Genomic DNA, 22,351 nt, shown 5'->3' on the forward strand with positions numbered 1-22,351 from the left:
TACAGGGAATTCTCTGGTGGTTTGGTGGTTAGCACTCTGTGCTTTCACTGCTGTGGGCCTGGGTTTGATCCCTGGTTGGGAACTAACATTGCACAAGCCATGCGGTATGCCTCTCCCCACCCAAAAAGGAAAATAAAAAATCCATGTTGCTGCAAATGGCGTTATTTCATTCTTTTTTTTTTTTTGTAGCCAAGTAATATTCCATTGTGTGTGTGTGTATGTATATATATCACATCATTTTTATCCATTCATCTGTGGATGAACATCTAGGTTGCTTCCATGTCTTGGCTATTGCAAATATTGCTGCTGTGAACATTGGGGTGCATGTATCTTTTTGAATTAGTCCTTGTATTTCCAAATAAATGCCCCAGAGTGGGATTGCTGGATCATATGGTAACTTTTAGTTTTTTAGGGAACTTCCATGCTTTCTCCATAGTGACTGTACCAATTTACATTTCCAGCAACAGTGTGGGAGGATTCTGTTTTCTCCATATCCTCTCCAGTAATTTATTATTTGTAGGCATTTTGATGATGGTCATTCTGACTGGTGTGAGATGATTCCTCATTGTAGTTTTGATTGCATTTCACTAATAATTAGTGATGTTGAACTATTTTCATGTGCCTGTTCCATCTATATCTTTTTTGGAGAAATGTTTATTTAGGCCATCTGCCCTATTTTTTTGATCAAGTTCTTTGTTGGTTTTTTGATATTGAGCTGGCCTTTTGTATATTTTGGAAACTAATTCCTTGTTACATCAATTGCAAATATTTTTCCCCATTCCATATTTCGTCTTTTAGCTTGTTTATGGTTTCCTTTGCTGTGCAAGAAAAAGAGAAAGAAATGCAAGAAGGCAAAATGGCTGTCTGAGGAGGACTTACAAATAGCTGTGAAAAGAAGAGATTCGAAAGGCAAAGGAAAGATATACCTATTTGAATGCAGAGTTACAAAGAATAGCAAGGAGAGATAAGACAGCCTTCCTCAATTATCAGTGCAAAGAAATAGAGGAAATCAATAGAATGGGAAAGACTAGAGATCTCTTCAAGAAAATTAGAGATACAAAGGGAACATTTCATGCAAAGACGGGCACAATAAAGGACAGAAATGGTATGCACCTAACAGAAGCAGAAGATAGTAAGAAGAGGTGGCAAGAATACACAGAAGAATTACACAAAAAAGATCTTCATGACCCAGATAATCACAATGGTGTGATGACTCACCTAGAGCCAGACATCCTGGAATGTGAAGTCAAGTGGGCCTTAGGAAGCATCACTACAAACAAACAAAGGGTAGTAGAGGTGATGGAATTCCAGTTGAGCTGTTTCAAATCCTGAAAGATGATGCTGTGAAAGTGTTGCACTCAATATGCCAGCAAATTCGGAAAACGCAGCAGTGGCCACAGGACTGAAAAGGTCAGTTTTCATTCCAAACCCAAAGAAAGGCAATGCCAAAGAATGTTCAAACTCCTGCACAATTGCACTCATCTCACATGCTGGCAAAGTAATGTTCAAAATTCTCTAAGCCAGGCTTCAACAATACGTGAACTGTGAACTTCCCGATGTTCAAGCTGGATTTAGGAAAGGCAGAGGAACCAGAGATCAAATTGCCAACATCCGTTGGATCATTGAAAAAATGAGTGTTCCAGAAAAACATCTGCTTTATTGACTATGCCAAAGCCTTTGACTGTGTGGATCACAATAAACTGTGGAAAATTCTGAAAGAGATGGGAATACCAGACCACCTTACCTGCCTCCTGAGAGATCTGTATGCAGGTCAAGAAGCAACAGTTGGAAGTGGACATGTAACAACAGACTGGTTCCAAATCAGGAAAGGAGTACATCAAGGCTGTATATTGTCACCCTGCTTATTTAACTTATATGCAGAGTACATCATGAGAAATGTTGGACTGGATGAAGCACAAGCTAGAATCAAGATTTCTGGGAGAAATATCAGTAACCTCAGATATGCAAATGACACCACCCTTATGGCAGAAAGTGAAGAACTAAAGAGCCTCTTGAAAGTGAAAGAGGAGAGTGAAAAAGTTGGCTTAAAACTCCACATTCAGAAAACTAAGATCATGGCATCCGGTCCCATCACTTCATGCTAAATAGATGGGGAAGCAATGGAAACAGAGACTTCATTTTTTTGGGTTCCAGAATCACAGCAGATGGTGACTGCAGCCATGAAATTAAAAGATGCTTGCTCCTTGGAAGAAAAGTTATGACCAACCTAGACAGCATATTAAAAAGCAGAAACATTACTTTGCCAACAAAGGTCTCTCTAGTCAAAGCTTTGGTTTTTCCAGTGGTCATGTATGGATGTGACAGTTGGACTATAAAGAAAGCTGAGCACTGAAGAATTCATGCTTTTGAACTGTGGTGTTGGAGAAGACTCTTGTGAATCCCTTGGACTGCAAGGAGATCCAACCAGTCCATCTTAAAGGAGATCAGTCCTGGGTGTTCATTGGAAGGACTGATGTTGAAGCTGAAACTCCAATACTTTGGCCACCTGTTGCAAACAACTGACTCATTTGAAAAGATCCTGATGCTGGGAATGATTGAAGGTGGGAGAAGAAGGGGACGACAGAGGATGAGATGGTTTGATGGTGTCACCAACTCAATGGACATGAGTTTGAGTAAGTTTAGGGAGTTGGTGATGGACAGGGAAGCCTGGTGTGCTGCGGTCCATGGGGTCGTGAAGAATTGGACATGACTGAGCGACCGAGCTGAACTGAACTTGCTGTGCAAAAGCTTTTGAGTTTAACTAGGTCCCATTTGTTTATTTTGTTTTTTATTTCCATTACTCTGGGAGACAGGTTGAAAAAGATACTGCTGCAGTTTATGTCAGTGTTCAGCCTATGTTGTTTCCTCTAAGAGTTTTGTACTATCCAGTTTCACATTTAGGTTTTTAATCCATTTTGAGTTTATTTTTGTGTAAGGTGTTAGAGAATGTTATAATTTCATTTTTTTCATGTAGCTGTCCAGTTTTCCCAGCACCATTTATTGAAGAGACTGTTTTTCCTCCATTATGGTCTTGTCTCTTTTGTCATAGGTTAATTGACCATAGGTTCATGGGTTTATTTCTGGTCTTTCTAGCCTGCTCCATTGATCTATATTTCTGTTTTTGTGCCAATACCATACTCTTTTGATGACTATGGCTTTGTGGTATAGTCAGAAGCCAGGGAGCGTGATTCCTCCAGCTCCACTTTTCTTTTTCAAGATTGCTTTGGCTATTTGGGGTCTTTTGTGTCTCCATACAAATCTTAAGATTTATTTTGGTCTACTTCTGTAAAAAAAAAAAAAAAAATGCCATTGGTAACTTGAAGGAGCTTGCATTGATTCTATAGAATGCCTTAGGGTAGTATAGTCATTTTGACTATATTGCTTCTTCCAATCCAGGAATATGGTTTGTCTCTGTTTGTGTCACCTTTGATTTCTTTAATCAGCATATTTTTTTGTTGTTTAATTGAAGTATAGTTGGTTTACAATGTGTTAATTTCTTCTGTACAGCAAAGTGATTCAGTTATACATTTCTTCAGTGACCCATTGGTTGTTTAATAGTATATTGTTTAGCCTCCACATGTTGTGGTTTTTGCAGTTTTTTTCTTATAGTTGATTTCTAGCCTCATGGTATTGTGGTTGGAAAAGATGCTTGATATAATTTCAGTTTTCTTAAATTTATTGAGGCTTATTTTGTGGGCTAGCATGTGGTCTATCCTAGAGAATGTTTCATGTGCATTTGAAAAGAATGTGTATTCTACTGCTTTTGGACGGAATGTTCTATAAATACTGATTAAGTCCATTTGGTTTAATGTATTTTTAAGGCCAGTGTTTCCTTATTCATTTTCTATGTGGATGATCTTGTCCATTGATGTAAGTGGGGTGTTAAAGTCCTCTAATATTATATTACTGTTGATTTTTCTTTTTATGTTTGTTAATTCATGTTTGCTAAATCACTTCAGTTGTGTCTGACTCTTTGAGACTCTATGAACTGTAGCCTGCCAGGCTCCTCTGTCTATGGAATTCTCTGAAGTGGGCTGCCATTTCCTTCTCCAGGGGATCTTCCTGACCCAGGGATCCAACCTTCATCTCTTATGTCTCCTGCAGTGGCAGGCAGGTTCTTTACCACTAGTGCCACCTGGATTTGCCTTATAAATTGAGGTGCTGGATGCATATGTATTTGTTGTTATGTCTTCTTCTTGGATTGATCCTTTCATCATTATGCAGTGTTCTTCTTTGTCTCTTGTAACAGTCTTTATTTAAAGTCCATTTATCTGATACAAGTATTGCTACTCCAGCTTTTTAAAAAAAATTTTTCCATGAGTGGAATACCTTTTTCCATCCCCTCACTTTCAGTCTGTATGTGTCTCTAAACCTGAAGTGAGCCTTTTCTAGGCAACATATATACAGATTTTACTTTTATCCATTCAGCCAGTGTATGTCCTTTGGCTGGCACATTTAGTCTGTTTACATTTAAAGTAATTATCAATATGTATGTTCTTGTTGCCATTTTGTTAATTGTTTTGGATTTATTTTTGTGGGTCTTTTCCCCCCTTCTTTTGTTTTCTGGTGATTTGACTATCTTTAGTGTTATGTTTGAATTCCTTTTTATCTTTTATAGATTTTTGGTTTGTGATTTCCATGAGGCTTTTGTGTAGCATCTATAAATAAACATGATTGTTTTAAGTTGCTGATCTTTTAATTTCAACTGTGTTTTAAACACCCTGTGTTTGTGTACTCCTTCCCTCATGATTACTGTCTTTGATATCATATTTTACATCTAATTGTTTTGTGTACCCTTAACTGCTTATTGCGGATACAGATGATTTTACTACTTATGTCTCTTAGCCTCCCTACTAGTTTTGTGTGTGGGTGATTATCTACCTTTACTATATATTTGCCTTTACCAGTGAGCTTTTTCCTTCTGTAATTTTGTTTCTAGTTATAGCTTTTTCATTTGGAGTCCTTCCTTCAACATTTATCATAAAGTTGGTTTTGTGGTGGTAAATTATTTTAGTTTTTGTCTCTAAAGCTTTTGATTTCTCCATCAAATCTAAATGTGAACCTGATTGGGTAGAGTGTTGTTGGTTGTAGGCTTTTCCCTTTCATCACTTTAAATATATGGTGCCACTCCCTCTGGCCTGCAGAGTTTCTGCTGAAAAGTCAGCTTATATCCTTATGGGAGTTTCCTTGTATGTTATTTGTTGCTTTCCTCTTGCTGCTCTTAATATTCTCTCTCTAATTTTTGTCATTTTTGTCCTGAAGACTCCAGGGCTACTACCCACCACTGGCAGGTGAAGCCAGGTCTTGGGGTTAGTCCCAGATTACTGGCAGGCAGAGCTGGTTCCTAGAGTCGGGCTGCAGGGCCCAGGGATCCCAGAGCTTGTTTCAGATCATTGATCATTGGTGTGGTGGTGGTGATGGTGGTGGGGTGGTGGTGATGGTGGTGGGGTGGTGGTGGTTCCTGACAACAGTTGGGTATGAGGTCCTGAAGATTGTGTTCGCCTCCTAGAGGGCTGGGCAGGGCCCATCTGCTCCCACGGTAGGGTCTGGACTGATGGGGGTGGGGAGCTGTGTCCCAGCCCAGTTAGTCGTTTGGCCTGAGGCATCTCTGCACTGGCACCTACAGGCTGTTGGGTGAGGCCAAGTCTTAGTGCTAATGAGCCAAGATGTCAGCTGCCAACACAGTGTTCGTCTGTTTGAATGTTCCCCAACATGTCTGCCTCCAGTGTCTATGTCCCCAGGGTGAGCTGCAGCTAGGTGTCCCCTGCCTCTCCAGGACACTCACCAGGCACAGCAGGTGGGTCTGGCCCAGGCTCCTATGAGATTACTGCTCTTGCCCTGGGTCCTGGTGCATGTGAGGTTTTGTGTGTGCCATTTAAAAGTGAAGTCTCTATTTTCCTCTAGTCCTATGGGGCTCCTGCAATTAATCCTTGCTGGCCTTCAATTTCAAATGCTCTGGGGGCTTGTCTTCCTGGTGCCAGACCCCTGGGCTGGGGAGCCTGACATGTGGCTCAAGACTCACTCTTGTGGGAGAATCTCTGCAATATAATTAATCTCCAGTTTGTGGGTCACCCACTCAGTGGGTAAAGGGATTTGATTATATTGCGAGTCTGCCCCTCCTACCTGTCTAGTTGTGGTTCCTTCTTTATGTCTTTAGCTATAGAAGATCTTTCCTGGTAGTTGCCAGTCTTTTTTATCAATGTTTGTTCTGCTCATAGTTGTGATTCAGGTGTGCTCATGAGCGGAGGTGAGCTCAGGTCTTTCTATACTGCCATCTTGGCCGCTCTCCCTGAGGTCAGCATATTTTAACCCAGGCTCCCTTTCTGAGGCCCGTGGCACCTGTCTGGCAACCCCCTCTACAGGCCACCTCCATCCCCATTTCCCCTCAGGCTATAGCAGTGCAACGGATACTGTTCCCTACATGCGGCCAACACTTCTGTAAGTATTCTTATTTACTAATCTCCTAAAATTCTCCCAATTGGAGGGTGCCATCTTCTTCATGCTGGGACCATAACGGATGCAAATAAACATCTTAATCCTGAGATAATAAGAGGATTGGGCTTCCCTGATAGCTCAGCTGGTGAAGAATCCGCTTGCAATGCAGAAGACGTGGGTTTGCTTCCTGGGTCAGGAAGATCCCCTGGAGAAGGGAAAGGTTACCCTCTCCAGTATTATGGCCTGAAGAATTCTATGGACTTGTATAGTCCATGGGGTTGCAAAGAGTTGGACAAGACTTAGTGACTTTCACTTTCATTAAGAGGATTGCTGACCTCTTGGTGGTTAGTAAAGATTAAAAGGGGCCAAATTAGCCCAGGTAAAGCATTGTCTAAAATCCCAGCCCTAACTTCCTGTCAGGAAACCTGCCTTTCTACCTCTGTGAATGTTGCCTCATCTCAGGATGGTTTTAGCCTTTTGGGGTTCAAAGCCCTAGGCCTCTGCATATCAGGCTAGGAATGCCCCAAGATTGGTTCAACATGTGTTTTGGAGAGTAACACACTTGGATCCAGCAGTGGGGAAATATTCTCCTGAAAGTTACAGGATATGGAATGTGAATCATTGATTTTTCCACTGTCTCTCTAACATGGCCCTTTTATCATTCGACCCAGAGCTGGTACATGTGTTTTAGGAAAAATGAATGTTGTTATGGAAAGTCTGTGTCCCCTCAGTCTGTATGCTGGTGTCCTAATGCTCCACGGTGAGTATCTGGAGATGGGCCTTTGGGAGATTAGGGTAAGGTGGGACCTTGGGGGTGGGGCCCTCATGGTGGGATTAGTGCCTTTATAAGAAGAGGTGCTCCCCCACCCTCTGCAGGCACAGAGGAGAGGTCCTATGCACACACAGCAAGAGAGCAGCCACCAACAAGCCAACCCAAGAGAAAAAGCCCTTAGGATGAAGCCTGCCTTGCTGGCACCTCAATCTTGGACTTCCCAGACCTCCAGAACTGTAAGAAATTTGTTTAAGCCACCCAATATTTTGTTACGGCAGCTTAAGACAAACGTGTAGGCCTGTAGACAAACTTATAAAAATGATCTAGTTTGGTGGGCAATCCTCTTTTAGCAGTTCTTTGTTACAGCCCACTTTACTAGTTGAACAAAGACAGTGGTGGCTTTATGGCTGAATTCAAACGGTAAAGCCCACTGCATCTTTTTCAGACTGGCTGAACTCGGAAATGAACCAATTTCCTCAACAGTTTTGCCAAGTAAAAAAATTCATTTAACTATGGATGCCGAGAAGGCTAAGCCTTTGGTTCTTTCCTAGAAAGGGAACTGGGAAGGTGCTCACAGAATGATGCCAAGCACCAGCAGCTGTGTAGTTTCCATTTTATTTTATGTGCTTTTTTTTTTAATAGGATATAAATAATGACAAAAATTACAAAATTTATAACTGGAAGCCCAAGCATATTTACACATATGTTTCCATTTCAGCAAAGCTACTGTTTACTTTGCTCCTATACAATTTCCTTTTGGTACCATATTTTAGTGTTATTTTACTCTCAATTTACTACATACATATCAACAGTGAATAGGCAAAATATATACAAGGAACTGTTCCGTTCAAGTAATTTAATATTGTATTAAAATTCTTTAACACTGAACTAAAGCCATATACATTTGTCAGTTTGAAATAAAATTGTTTTCTTTCTTCAAAACTCACCAACTGATGATGTAACTGATAATCTCAGATTTAAAATAATATTGGTTAATTAAAAAAAAACATTAAGACAGTCCCACAATTTATCAATATCGCTATAATGAACTTCAAAATGATTCACAATGTGATTGGTTAGAACAATATACATTAAAATGTTATTTTTTTCTATAATGATATTGGTACTGTTTATATAATTTGATTCTACATAAATATACATTATGGTATCATACAAATACTCCACAGAGACATTAAAAAATTAAAATACCTTAAAGAAATGTAAATTTTATTTAATCAAAGAGTAAGCAAACATTTATTTATTTTGTTTCAAGAAAGTTTTATTACTTTGGAATCTCTTTTTTTTTTTTTTAATTTTTATTTTTCTAGAAAAAAGTTTTTTGCAATAGAATTTTATTAACACCTTTCTCAAACAAGGTTTCCATGACAGAAATCTTGACAGCAGGAGCCCTAGATTTTTTTAACATGTTCTTTAAAACTGTGAAGATTAAAAAAAAAAAATCTTTGCAGGCTTATGGCTGCGTCAGCACTTTCCGTAAGACGCCAGTCTGCTGCCTGAATCTCCTGCTCTGGGGAGTGGCCTGGGTACTCTGCCACACTGAGCAGCCCTCTTGGTGGTAGCAGTAGAAATTTAGTTATTTGAAATGAAACCAGAAACATCCCTCACAACTAACCTAGTTGTCTTATCAATGCATTAGTGAAACATTCTTTTTAATAAAAATATTTAATACAAGACACGTTTTTCTGTGCATAATAAATTGCTCTGTTTTAAATCATTAAGTTTTTGAATCAATCCACAGATGTAAAGGTTTTCTTTATCTGACATGGTTGATTGATTACATATAAAATCCACAAATATAGAAATTGGGAAACAGAATTCCCTGGCAATCACAGGAGTAATGTCTGTCCACTTGCATGAAACGATACTTAGTGAGATCATGACTTTTGAGATGCTTTCTGGGGGTAGTTCTGTTCTACCTTGAAAACTGCTGACAGTGAAAAATAAACCCAAGATTTTTATACTTTTAGGCAGTATTAGCGATCCCCTGTGTTTTTTCAAGGTGTTATCCCCTAATAACAGCAAAGCGAGGTTGGGGCAGAGTCATGAGAAATACTGCGGGTGGTGGCCAGGAGTGGGGGTTGGGAGCATCAGCCACAAACCTCTGCTCTTTCTCTCAGGGGTTATGGCTGGAAAGTCTTGGTTGCACTTTCTGTCACCGGTGCAGAAAGAACATCCCCAGGAGTGGCCAGTGGCCTCTCGCCCGTGACAAGGCCACACAAACAGAGCAGTCTTCCTCCCGGGCTGGGTGGAAAGCCTGCTCCGGGACTGCTCGGCGTGCAAGGCACCACGAGGACGGGAAGGAGGTGAGTATCAGAAAATTGTGGTCTCGTACTTGGTATTTATCCCCCGCTTGGCCTCTTGTCCTGGCTCCACGATCCACGGCAGGTTGGCCAGAGTCTTTTGCTCAGAAGGGTCGATCTGCTTTAGAACAGAAAGGCTAATGCCTGTTACACGGTACCTGCTCGGGAGTGCAAGCATGCATCCTAACACTGTCTGGAAATCAGCATTGCACCCTGGCAGGACTTCAGGATGCTGGTGGGTGAGTCATTTGTTGGTTCTTCTGATCATGTTTACTGCATAGGAACTGTGTTCAAGGCACAGTAGGGGGGCGGTTGGGGAGGGGGACGGTGAGTGAGGCATGGCCCTTGCTCTTGAAGGCACACAGGTGGGAGTAGATATAGGAACACTTTACTGAGAAGTGAGATTTGAAAGGGAAGAGGGCACTCTGTGGGCACCCAGGAAGGCCAGTGACCCCGTGTTGGGAGGCAGGGGAACTTCCTGGAGGAGGTGAACCAGGCTATGTCCTACCCAGCTCTCAAACCTCCATTGGTTTCCTTCAGAGTCAGAGTAAACCCAAAGTCCTTGAGGTGACCTCTGGGGGCCCTGCCTGCCTTTCTGTGCTCCAGCCACACCAACCTCCCTCTTGCTCCCTGCCCGCCACGCCCATGCCTTCTGTGCCCACTCTGTCCGAATACACTCTGGACACCTGTGTGCTTTCTGCCCTAATGTCAGAGTGTGGCACAAATGTCACCTTCTCACCAGTTTACTGCATATAAACTAGCACCTCAGCTTCTCTGCTCTCCTCTTCTTTATAATCCTTATGCCATACACATCAGGTTTATTTGTTCATCTGCCACTAAAATGTATGCTCACAAAGGTGGACTCTGTTCTGTTTACTACAGTTTCCCTCTAACTTTGACAAGCTCCCAGCAACCCAGTAAACCACAGGCACCCAATCCATTCCTGTCAACTAGACATTATTTAAAAATTAAGGTATATGTCTAAATGGAGAGCTGGGAAATTAAGCTTCGTGGTGAAGACAGGTGTGGAGCAGCACATGCAGAGTCCCTGAGGTAAGGGGAGGGGAGTGAGGGTTTGCAGTCAGGGTGCTGAGGGGGAGCTGGGAGGAGACAGCTGAGGGTGAGGAGGTGAGCAGGGCCAGATCAGACTGAGCCTTGACCTTGAACCAAACTGAGCTATAAAACGTCAACCCCATTTCAGTGCCTGTGTGTACAAGGTCTGCCCCTGGACACGCTCTGCTCAGGAAACCTGGAACAAGGGAGCTGCCAGAAGGCTATGGGGTTCATGCTTTTCAGCTGCCTGTGATTTGTCTGTACCTCCACAAGGCTGTGGGGGGAACTTCACATGTCTAATCACGGGATATTTCTCAACAATAAACTATTGGGGCTGAGGGAAATGGAACACAGACACCTGCTGAGGGGACGGGATCTTGGGGCAGTTAAAGAGCAGCAGTATTATTCACTGTATGTTCCATCTTTTTCAGTGAGGTCTTCTAAATGAATATTCTATGAGCCCTTATGGTGCACATCCCTTCATACTCACCTGGAAGAAGTCTACAGGGACCAAAAAAAGTCAGATGGAGGTAGGAACAGATTTATCCAGCCCACACGGGAATGTATACAATAGACTAGAGCTAGTCCCCCAAATATTCTGAAAATTCCTGGATGTTTAACCTGCTTTTCCTGTGGAGTAAGACAGACAATAAATAGGAGACGCCTCTTTGTGTAGCTGGGGCCTGGAAGACCAGCTGGAGTCAGCTGTGCAGAAATGAGGGGGGAACGGAGCCAGGTGGAGGGAACACAGGTAGGTGGAAGCTTTGTCTATTCCAGGAATAGGGAGGCGTGTGGTGGGAAGTCAAGGCTGTGGTACCATGATATGGCTGCCCTGTGGAGGAAGGGAGTTTCAGATGTACTGGAGTAGTTTTGGAGACGTGGTGGTGATGGCTAGGATGGGAAGAGTGACAGAAGAAATGGAGAGGAATGGATGGAGCTGAGAGATGTTTTAGGGGCTGAATGGATGGAATCTGCTTGTGGGCTGGACACGGGTGAGAGGAAAACAGGAATCAAGGCTGCCTTCTAGATTGATGGCTTGAGCAAGTTGGTGACTGGTTAGCCTGTTTACTGAGCTGGCAGAGGTGGGGAGAGAGAAACAGCTTTGCGGAGAGATCAAGAATTCTGTTCTGGGCGTAGTAAGCTTCAGCTGTCTGCTAAGTATCGAAGGAGAAATTGAACCTGTAGGTCTGGAGCTCTGGGAGTGCATCAGGATTGGGAGCCAGCAGGGCTGGGAGGTGCTGAGCTGGGAGGACGTGCAGTTCCTGGCAGTGGTCAGCAGTGAGGGACAAGCATGGGTGTGAATGGTGAGGTGGAAGAAAAGATCTGAGATGTGAGCTGTTAAGGAGCAGAGGGGCCAGAGCTGGAGGGATCATCCCCATGGATGTTGAAGTTGCTAAGAGTGGAGACAGGAGCAGAGGCCAAAGAGAAGTCCATGAACAAGAAGCCACATGGTCTCCAAGCATGGTGCTTCTGCAAACATTAAAAACCCTACAATTCCCCATGACCTGGGGTTGGTGGGGAGGAGGAAGAGGAGGCGTCACAGTTGGAAGGATATGTGGGCGTGAGAGTGCTGCCTCTGGGATGGTACTGCTGCCCGGAGTCCCAGAGTTCCAAGGATGCCATACGGCAGCAGAAACCAGACGTGAGGCTGGCTGGGAACATTCCAGCTTCTGGGTACTGCTACTACCAGAGGAGGCCACTTTGAAGTCAGGAAAGTCTGTTAGGACAGGATGTGTGCAGTGTGGGAGGGAAGGGGAGGAAATTCCTGGAGGAAGGCAGATGTGAGGAGGAGGGGCGGTACCTTCTGAGCAGTCCCGCTCTGCAGGAAGCCTCAGATGCCGCTTCAAGAACACAGGGCCTGGTGCCCAGACCTCCCCGCCCCCTGCAACCCTGGGTCCGTGCACAGCTTGAGCCCCCAACTTCTACTTGCTGGGTACCAGGGGCACCCTCGCTGTGAGCCTCTGCCAACCTCTCTGCTGCCCAGGGGCCTGGAAGAGGCCTGCCCCTGGAGGGATGGCAGCTGAGGCCTCAGGGATCTTGGTCCCCAGGTAGCCTGGATCTAGAGGAGAGATTGACCTGGGACAGCAGCCCCCTCCCAGGCTGCTGCAGGGCCCAGGACAAGTGGGATTTTTTCGGGAGCCTTCAGGTTCAGTAGATGGTCCCCAAGACTGCAGAACTGGGATGAGAGTCACGAGCCAGGACGAGGCTTGCAGGGGGACAGGAGGGGCAGGCCTTGGATTCTCACCACCATAGATCCTTCCCTCCAGGTCTCAGAATATCTGTGTCTTGTCTACTTACCACCGACTTGCGAATGCTGACGCGGGGCTTGGGGATGGGCTTGGAGGGCTTGTTTTCAAAGCTTTCTGGAAGCGTGGAGGAATGCCCCCCTTTCCTGGCTTGCAGCGCGAGCTGGTAGGCGACTTCAAATGCCTGTCCGAGCGTTAGGATGATTTCGTAGGCTAAATTCTGCAAGAGAAATGAGAAAGCGTTTATAACAGCATCCTACAGGTCTGAACAGTGTCACTGAGGGGATGAACCGGCGAGGATCTTGAGCTGCTCCATCTGATGTGGCAGCGAGTCAGGAGCAATCTGACAAACTGCACACTCTGGGTCCAAGTCAGGGTCTACTTGAGGCACCAGTCACTGCTGCAATGCACACGCTACCCTAAGGAACCCGCCCTGGGACCCCACTTCACCCTGGGTGAGTGTTTGTTCCCAGGCCTTGGAAGGGAAGGGGTTACACTGGTCCCTCAGCCTGTGACGGTGAGCCCACACACTCCCCAGGAGGTGCTCCTGAGAAGTTTGGGTCTTTTTACCTCCAGCATCTGTGATTCAGTGAACAGCTCTGAAACACAATCACAGTCTAATTTAGGCAGAGGGGAGAGGCATTAGTCATGCTGGTGTGGTGTCTCGCAGTCACAGCAGCAAGCACGCAAACAGAGCCAATTATCCGTCTATTTTTTGAGGCGTCTGCTCTCCCTGTGGGTCCACTCCATATTTTATCACCAGATCAGTGTGAGACAGGAGATTCTACCCAAATGCCATTCCACGCAGCACCTGGGAGAAGTTCTTTTCTTCAGACCTTCGGTCATTCCCCTCAGGATGATGTCTTGCTTCTCTCCTCCAGGTTCTTACTTCATTTCTGCGTTCTCTTTTGAGCACTGTCCCACCCCATCTTCTCTCACTGAGAAAACAAGACATTGACCCTGCGGTCAACAGCACATCAATGAGCCGGATGTCTATGGGGAGGAGGGAGATGCAGGATGGCTGTCAGAGGCCCTGTGGAAGAACCCGTGGGTTTCCACCCTGACTGGAGTTTAGATCCATGCCGGACTGTCAGGGGATCTAAACGCTACTGAGCGTGAGAACTAGTCTCACAGAGGACATATCTTCTCTTTAGAGACACAGGTGAAGAAGCGACACCCCACAAGACAGACGTGTGCTTACTGGAGACGCTGAGCCTCACACAGCCAGCCAAGCTCTTTCTTCGATGAGCATGAGCCACTATTTGCCTCCTAGGATGAGTCAGACCAGGAGATTAGCAATGTACTGACAAATGCTAGTGGAGGAGGGCTGAGCCCTCACGTCACCACCAGTGTGGTCCCCTGGAAAGAGGGCCCGGGACTTAGGCTGCCCCGATGAAGTCCGGTCTCTTGTTCACAGCTGCTGTGGAGATAGATGGTGGTAGTCCATCTGTCAGTAGCAGGTATTTGTGCTCTAGGCGGGCAGCTGGACTGAGGGAAAGATAGCAGACTCAGCGATTCTGTAACATGCAGCTTTTTGATGCTGGGACAAAGGTGCTTAATGAGTGTGAATTCCTTTATCGTTAACCTAAAAACAAGTTCCCAAAAGTGAGATTTACTAACAGCTGCAGTGTCTTCAAATGAAGGCCATTTGAGCAGGTGAGATTTTCACAAGACTATTATCAGAAGGCTAAAGGTTTTTGAAAGGTTCTGGTTAGAAGCTCTACCCTTTCAGTTTAAAGAAGTTCCCAGTGGTAGGAAACCACTGAGATAAGACACAGACCCGACCAGCCCATGAGGTTCTCTGCCAGGTGGCCTCTCCTTGTTGGGCTTGCATTCTCCATGACGTCTTGGCTTTGCATTTTATTTAGAATGCTCGTTTTGAGAGTTGTTCTTTTATGATCTGTCAAGAGCTGGACACTGTTACCTCGCCTACGCTTTCTGTCATCTCTGTGTTTGAGGCTTCGATCCTGGATGCCAGGGACAGCCCGCAAGGAGCAGCTTATGGGGCTTTGCATGCAGAGAGGCCTGGGGCCCTTGAAGGACTCAGCAGATGGGACCTGAGGACGCACATCTGAATGGGGATGGGGGTTCGTTTCTCCTGCCTCTTAATACCATCCCCACTATTTAAGATGGGAGGAGAGTTACTGCGAGAGCAGGAGACTCAGGACCAAAAGTGATACCACAATCAGATCAGAGAGGCTTAGGTGACACGCCCTTCCTTCCTCTGAGCCAGGCCTGCTGACCCCAGAGATGCTGCCTGGCATGTAGATCCAGGGACACTGCTTAAAACACCCAAAACCCCAATTAGTCTCTGCTTACAACATATCATCATCTTCACAACTGGGGAGGCCAGTGCCTGGCACACTGCAGGCATTCAGGGGATGACTTGCTTGCTGAATGAATGAATATCTAAAGGCCAAGCTGGAGTAATAACACTACTAGTTATTACTATAGGTAGCATAGCTACTGTTAAGTGAGGACTTTGCAGATATTAGGCACTGAACCAACCAATAAAGTTTACCACAATCATCTGCAGTGGAATATCATTATCCTCATTTTGTAGATGAGGAAACTGAGGCTCAGAAAGGTTAATCTGACATCACAAGCTAGAAAGTTACAAAGCAGTGGTATGAACCAATATTTGTGACCCAGAAGTCTATGTTCTTTCAAACTAATTTGAAAAGATTTATGCACCCCTATGTTCACAGCAGCACTGTTTAGGTTTCCATGCCTTGGCTATTGTAAAGTCCATCAACAGATGAATGGATAAAGATGTGGTATATAAGGGAATATTAATCATAAAAAATGAAATTCCATTTTAACATGCATAGACCTAGAAATTAGCATACTATGTGTAGTAAGAGATAAATATCATATGATATCACATATGTGGAATCTTAAAAAATGATATCACATATGTGGAATCTTAAAAAATGATACAAATCAACTTCTTTACAAAACAGACTCCCAGACATAGAAAACTTACGGTTACCAAAGGGGAAGGCTGGGGGACAACTTGGGAGTTTGGGATTAACATATACACACTACTATATATAGAAAACCAAAGGCCTACTGTATAGCACAGGGAACTATACTCAGTATCTTATAATAACCTATAATAGAAAAGAATCTGAAAAAAGAATATATATAAAAGCAGATGCCTAGGCTGGTAACTCTGACTCAAACTGAATCTCTTAACTTTGTATGAATTCTGCCAATCCACTGTATTTTATATAAACACCCGGAATATTGCAAGTCAACTATGCTTCAAAAAAGGTATGTTCCCACCCTCCCCACGTGTGGTAGCTTGTCTCCAAGGTGGCAGCCATCACTCTTCCGCTTCCCTCATGCCACAGTGTTTCCATTGAAAGGCCTAGTCTGTTCTTTCACTTCCTTGAATCTGGATTAGCTATCCTGACTTTCCTAGCTAGCAGAATGTGCAGATGTAACATGCTGGGACTTATATGAGATTAGACTGTGAAGGTCTTGCAGCTTCTACCTGGACCTCATGGAACACTCACTCTGAGGGAAACCAACCACATAGAAAAACGTCTCATCTTAAGATTACCATGCTGTATCTCCAAGCTGGCCAGGGGAAGAGGCTGCCTGAGATAACTGGAATACCATGCAATGCTAAGGGAGGCTGGCTAGACCTTCATTCAGGTGGCAGGAAGAGGAACCATCAACCTGCAAGCGGGGATGAACAGTACAGTCATAATCAGCAAGCCAAGTCCAACAAAACAAAGTTCATGCACCACGACCAGGTTGGATTCACTGCAGGGTCAGTCACTTGGAAAGTTCAACATACACAAATTAATCAATGTGATACACCACATCAACAAAAGACAAAAACCACATGGTCATCTCAACAGATACAGAAAGAGCATTTGATAAAATTCAACAACATCCATTTATGATAAAAACTCTTATGGAAGTGGGTATAGAGGGAACATACCTCAACATAAAAACTATGACAAACCCATGATCAATATAATAATAGAGAAAAGCTGAAAGCCTTCTTGCTAAGATCTGGAACAAGAATACCCACTCTCACCTCTTCTATTCAAGATAGTATTGCAAGTCCTAGCCAGAGCAATTGGAAAAGAAATAAAAGATATCCAAATTGGTAGGGAAAAGGCAAAGTTGTCATTATATGCAGATGCATACTATATATGCATACTATACATGGAAAACCCAAGATTCCACTCAAAACTATTAGAACTGATAAATTCAGCAAGGTAGCAGAATGTTAAGAGTAACATACAGAAATGGGTTGCATTTCTTTACACTAACAATGAAGTATCAGAAAGGGAATATAAACTATCTCAAAATTACATCAAAAAATATTTAGTAATAAACCTCACCAAGAAGGTGACAGACTTATATACTGAGAACTACAAAATATTAATAAAGGAAATCAAAGACTATTCAAAGACATGGAAGTTATCCCATGCTCTTGGACTGGAAGATTTAATATTGTTTAAATGGCCATACTATCCAAATCAATATACAGATTTAAAGTGACCCTTATCAAATTACCTGTGACATTTTTCACAAAACTACTCAAATTTATATGGAACCATAAAAGACTCAGGATTGCCAAAGAAGGAAACATAATTCTCCCAGTCTTCAGGCAATACTACAAAGCTATAGTAATCAAAAGTGTGGTATTGGCACAAAAACAGACATATGGATCAATGGATAGAATAAGAGTCCAGAAATAAACCCATATACTTATAGTCAGTTAATCTACAGCAAAAGAATATACAATGCGGGAAAGGCAATATCTTCAGCAAGCAGTATTGGGAAAGTTGGACAGCAGCATGCAAATCACTGAAGTTAGAACACACTCTCACATCATAAAAAAATAAACTCAAAATGGCTTAAAGAAGTAAAATATAGGACATGACACCATGAAACTCCTAGAAGAGAACACAGGCAAAACATTCTCTTGACACAAACCATATCAGTGTTTTCTTAGGTCAGTCTCAAGACAACAGAAATAAAAGCAAAGATAAACAAATGGGACCTAATCAAACTTCTAAGCTTTTCAGAGCAAAGGAAACCATAAACAAAATGAAAAGACAACATACAGACCAGGAGAAAATGTTTGCAAAATGATGCGACCCATACGACTTGACTTACAAAATATAAAAACTTCTTATACAACTCAATAATAATAATAAAAAAGCCCAATCAAAAAGTAGGCAGAACACCTAAAAAGACATTTCCTCAAAGACAACGTACAGATGGCCAATAGGCACATGAAAGATGTTTAACATTGCTAATTACTAAAGAAATGCAAATCAAAACTACAGTGAGGTACCACCTCACACAAATCAGAATGGCTATCATTAAAAAGTCTACAAATAAATGCTAGAGAAGGTGTGGAGAAAAGAGAACCCTCCTATGGCTGTTGGTGGGAATGTAAATTGGAACAGCCACTATGGAAAACAGTAAGGAAGTTACTGAGAAAACTACAGATAGAACTGTATGACCCAGCAATACCACTCTTGTGCATATATCCAGACAAATATATAATTCAGAAAGATACACGCACCCCTGTGTTCATAATAGCACTGTTCTCAATAGCCAAGACATGAAAATAACCTAAATGTCCACTGACAGGTGAATATATAAAGAAGACACTATACATATATACAATGGAATACTACTCAGCCATAAAAAGAATGAAATAATGCCATTTGCAGCAATATGAATGGACCTAGAGATTATCATACTAAGTGAAGGAAGCCAGAGAGAAAAATATTTATATGTGGAATCTAAAATATGACACAAATGGACATATCTATGAAACAGAAACAGACTCACAGAGAAAACAGACTTGTAGTTGCCAAGGAGGAGGAGGATAGGGGAGGGAAGGATGGGGAGTTTGGGGTTATCAGATGCACACTATTACAGGGAGAATGGATAAACAAGGCCCTACTGTATAGCACGGACTACCCTGGTAGCTCAGCTGGTCAAGAATTCGCCTGCAATGCAGGAGACCCTGGTTTGATTCCTGGGTCAGGAAGATCCCCTGGAGAAGGGATAGGCTACCCACTTCAGTATTTGTGGGCTTCCCTTGTAGCTCAGCTGGTAAAGAATCCACCTGCAATGTAGGAGACCTGGGTCTGATCCCTGGGTTGGGAAGAACCCCTGGAGGAGGGTATGGCAACCCACTCCAGTATCCTTGCTTGGAGAATCCCCATGGACAGAGGAGCCTGGTGGGCTGCAGTCCATGGGGTCGCAAAGAGTCAGATAGGACTGAGCAACTAAGCACGCACTGTATAGCACAGGAAACTATATACAGTATCTTGTGATAAACCATAATGCAAAAGAATATGGAAATGAATATAAACTGAATCACTTTGTTGTACAGCAGAAATTAATGCAACCCATTGTAACTCAAGTATACTGCAGTAAAATTTAAAAAATAACAGTACATAGTCACAGGAGGTCAGAGCCTCTACCCCAGCCCTGACCTTGGGAAAGCTAGCTTATGCTTGTGATCCGTTGGGTCACAGTAAGCACCTGGGTGTCCCTTCACATGCTGGCCCAAACCACAGAGCTGACAACCACACTTTCATCTCTGGTTGCTACTTCGCTTGGGCATAAATCCAAACTCATTTAGTTTTATGTTCACTGCCTCCCATCCCTCATATGCTATAATTGGGTTGTCTGTGACCCTGGCTCCTAGCTTACTGGAAAATACCTGCCTTAAAGGCCTTTCCAGCGTGACTCTCTTTTTGAGATTACATTTATTACAGCAGTTGACTTTGAGTACTGTCTACTTTACACAGACCGCAATGAAAGAATGAAGCCTGTGTCACTGCATGTGTCTTCAGGGCTGGCGTGGAGGGGTGACTACTGGGAAGAGTATGCTCTGAGCCTGTTTTCTTTCAAAATAGGGATAGTAACACATGATGTATGCACCTTACTGGATTACCTTGAGGATCATTCATAATGACATTTACCCTAATGACAATACCAGCTAACGTTTATTATTATTCATTGTGTGCCATGTTGCACATGGACTGTCTCATTTAATCCTAACAGCAACCCTGTGAATGTTACATTAAACAGCTGTGGGGCCATTATCATCTCTGTTTTGCATGTCAGAGAATTAAGCTCAAGAAGGTTAAATAACTTGTTCATGAAGACAGCACCTGGCTGAGCTGGGCTCCAAATCCAGTTGTCCCGAGAGGCTGTGCTCTTGTCCACTGTGCCTTAGAATTATACTTAAGATTGGCTCAGATGGTAAAGAATCTGCCCGCAATGTGGGACACCTGGGTTCGGGAAGATCCCATGAAGAAGGAAATTGCAGCCCACTCCAATATTCTTGCCTGGAGAATTCCATGGACAGAGGAGCCTGGTAGGCTACAGTCCATGGGGTCGCAAAGAGTAGGACATAACTGAGCAACTAACACTTTCACTTCCTTTCTAAATAGAAGACTTTTGCATACCTAAATAGACATTAAAGAATACATACATATGGGTAGGCACATGAAAAGATGCTCAACATTGCTAATTATTAGAGAAATGCAAATTAAAACTACATACAATGAGGTACTACCTCACATTGCTCAGAATGGCCATCATTCAAAGTCTACAAAGAATAAATGCAGCAGAGGGTGTGGGGGAAGGGAACCCTCTATACTGTTGGTAGGAATGTAAATTGGTGGGTACTATGGAAAACAGTATGGTGCTTCCTTAAAAAACTAAAAATAGGGTTACTATATGATCCAGCAATCTCACTGCTGGGCATATATCCAGAGAATTTGAAAAGATAACATGCACCCCAGTGTTCATAGCAGCACTATTTACAATAGCCAAGACATGGAAACAACCTAGATGTCCATCAGCAGATGAATGGATAAAGATGTAGTATGCCTCTCTCTATCTATATATAGATAGATAGATAGATAGATAGATATAGATATAGATGGCTTCTCTGGTGGCTCAGACAGTAAAGAATCGCCTGCAATGCAGGAGACCTGGGTTCTAAGATGTAGTGTGTGTGTATATATATATATACACAAACATATACACACAATGGAATACTACACATCCATAAAAAGAATGAAATAATTCCACTTGCAGCAATGTGATAGACTTAGAGATTATCATACTATGAAAAGTAAGTAAGAGAAAGACAAATACCATATGATATCACTTAATGTGGAGTCTAAAGTATGATACAAATGAACTTACCTACAAACAGACTCACAGACCTAGAAAACAGACTTATGGTCACCAAAAGGGAAGAGTGAGGGAGGAATCAATTAGGAATTTGGGATGAACAGAGTCATACTACTACATATAAAATAGATAAGCAACAAGGACCTGCTGTATAGCACAGGGAACTATATTCAATATCTTATAATAAACTATAATGAAAAATATGTGTATAACTGAATCGCTTTGTTGTACACCAGAAACTAACACAACATTATAAATTAACTATACTTCAATAAAAAAAATAGAAGACCTCTTCAAACTGCTAAAAAAGAAAAAATCTTAAAAACATTAAATACAGAAGCTCCTGGGTGATAGATAGATGCATCTTGGCTGGGTGAGGGTCTCATGCTTGGAGGGTGTCTCCAGTCAGGCAGGAGGTGTTTACACAGGGATTCTCAGCTGGTGGCCCTGCCCCTTGCATGGTGAGGGATGATATAAGGATGAAAGGCAACTCTTCCTCTCCAGTGGAGTGTCTTCAGGGTGAAGGCAGGGAATCTCAATTCAATGGGGACACCTGTCCCAGGGGGCACATTACAATCTCTAAAGGCCTTCCCCTTTTCCACCCCCTAGGATTTTTATCCATGCATTACATTAGAGGGCCACCATATTTTAAGGATAGATTTTAAGTATAATCCAAGGATGCAAACTTGTTATTCTGTGGAAACTAGAGAGGTCTGCAGGCCAGCCTGTGTTTACTGTGAGCTTCTTAAGCCAGTCAGGACTGGCAGTTGAACGTCAATCACCATGGATATTTACTGACCTACTTCCTTATGTCAAGGGCTGAGTCCCTGGTGCCTGGCCTCTAACAGGTGTCCAGGAATTGCTCCCTGAATGATGTCAGGGAGAGGGGGATCAGGATACAGACAAAGAGGTGTCCCTCATCGTCCTCCTGCATCTCATCTGGCACTCTCATCAATTTGATGTTAGAATAACTGTTGCATAGACTATAGGTAGTCTGTCCCCTAGGAAAAATTCTGGCCACCCAGGTAAATAATTTATATTAATTGGCACATCACTAGGATTTTTCTGTGTTGGAAACTCCTGGTTTGAAAATCTTTTGGGCTCAAGGGTTCAATGGCATATTTGCAAGAATATTCATCACAGTGTCAAAAATGTCCTTAATAGGGAATTGATTAAATATACTACGTAGATCTACACAGGGGCTACTAGGCAGCCATTTAAGATGAAAACGGAGGCATTTAAAAGACTGGTTAAAAGACTCCGTAAAAATTATGTATACATACAAACATAGATGGTATCTATGTGCATAGAAAATGGATATA

At 42.9% G+C, this 22,351-nt stretch overlaps 2 protein-coding genes across 13 annotated transcripts in view; one reads left to right on the forward strand and one right to left on the reverse strand.

Moving 5' to 3' along the window:
* The window catches only part of APAF1 (apoptotic peptidase activating factor 1), a 108,391-nt gene extending 93,033 nt beyond the window's left edge, over window positions 1-15,358 (forward strand). Inside the window, exons 30-37 of the mRNA XM_081595394.1 lie at window positions 799-2,633; window positions 7,107-7,195; window positions 7,312-7,443; window positions 9,346-9,531; window positions 10,411-10,581; window positions 11,013-11,111; window positions 13,080-13,282; window positions 13,709-15,358. The gene's annotated coding sequence lies outside the window, so the exon portion shown is untranslated. The remainder of the gene's footprint in view (window positions 1-798; window positions 2,634-7,106; window positions 7,196-7,311; window positions 7,444-9,345; window positions 9,532-10,410; window positions 10,582-11,012; window positions 11,112-13,079; window positions 13,283-13,708) is intronic.
* ANKS1B (ankyrin repeat and sterile alpha motif domain containing 1B) overlaps window positions 8,485-22,351 on the reverse strand; it is a 1,049,816-nt gene continuing 1,035,949 nt past the window's right edge. For 7 of the 12 annotated variants that reach the window (XM_081595385.1, XM_081595383.1, XM_081595380.1 and 4 more), the window contains 2 exons: window positions 12,880-13,047; window positions 8,485-9,649 (listed from right to left, as the gene is read on the reverse strand). In XM_081595385.1, the coding sequence (XP_081451511.1) occupies window positions 9,539-9,649; window positions 12,880-13,047 (279 nt within the window). In that variant the 3' untranslated portion in view covers window positions 8,485-9,538. Of the gene's footprint in view, window positions 9,666-12,879; window positions 13,048-22,351 lie in introns of all 12 variants that reach the window. The other 5 variants (XM_081595384.1, XM_081595382.1, XM_081595393.1 and 2 more) reach the window with 2 other exon arrangements.

This window comes from Giraffa tippelskirchi, chromosome 4, assembly GCF_054371585.1.
Source record: "Giraffa tippelskirchi isolate mGirTip1 chromosome 4, T2T-mGirTip1v1.2.pri, whole genome shotgun sequence".
Lineage (NCBI taxonomy): Eukaryota > Metazoa > Chordata > Mammalia > Artiodactyla > Giraffidae > Giraffa > Giraffa tippelskirchi.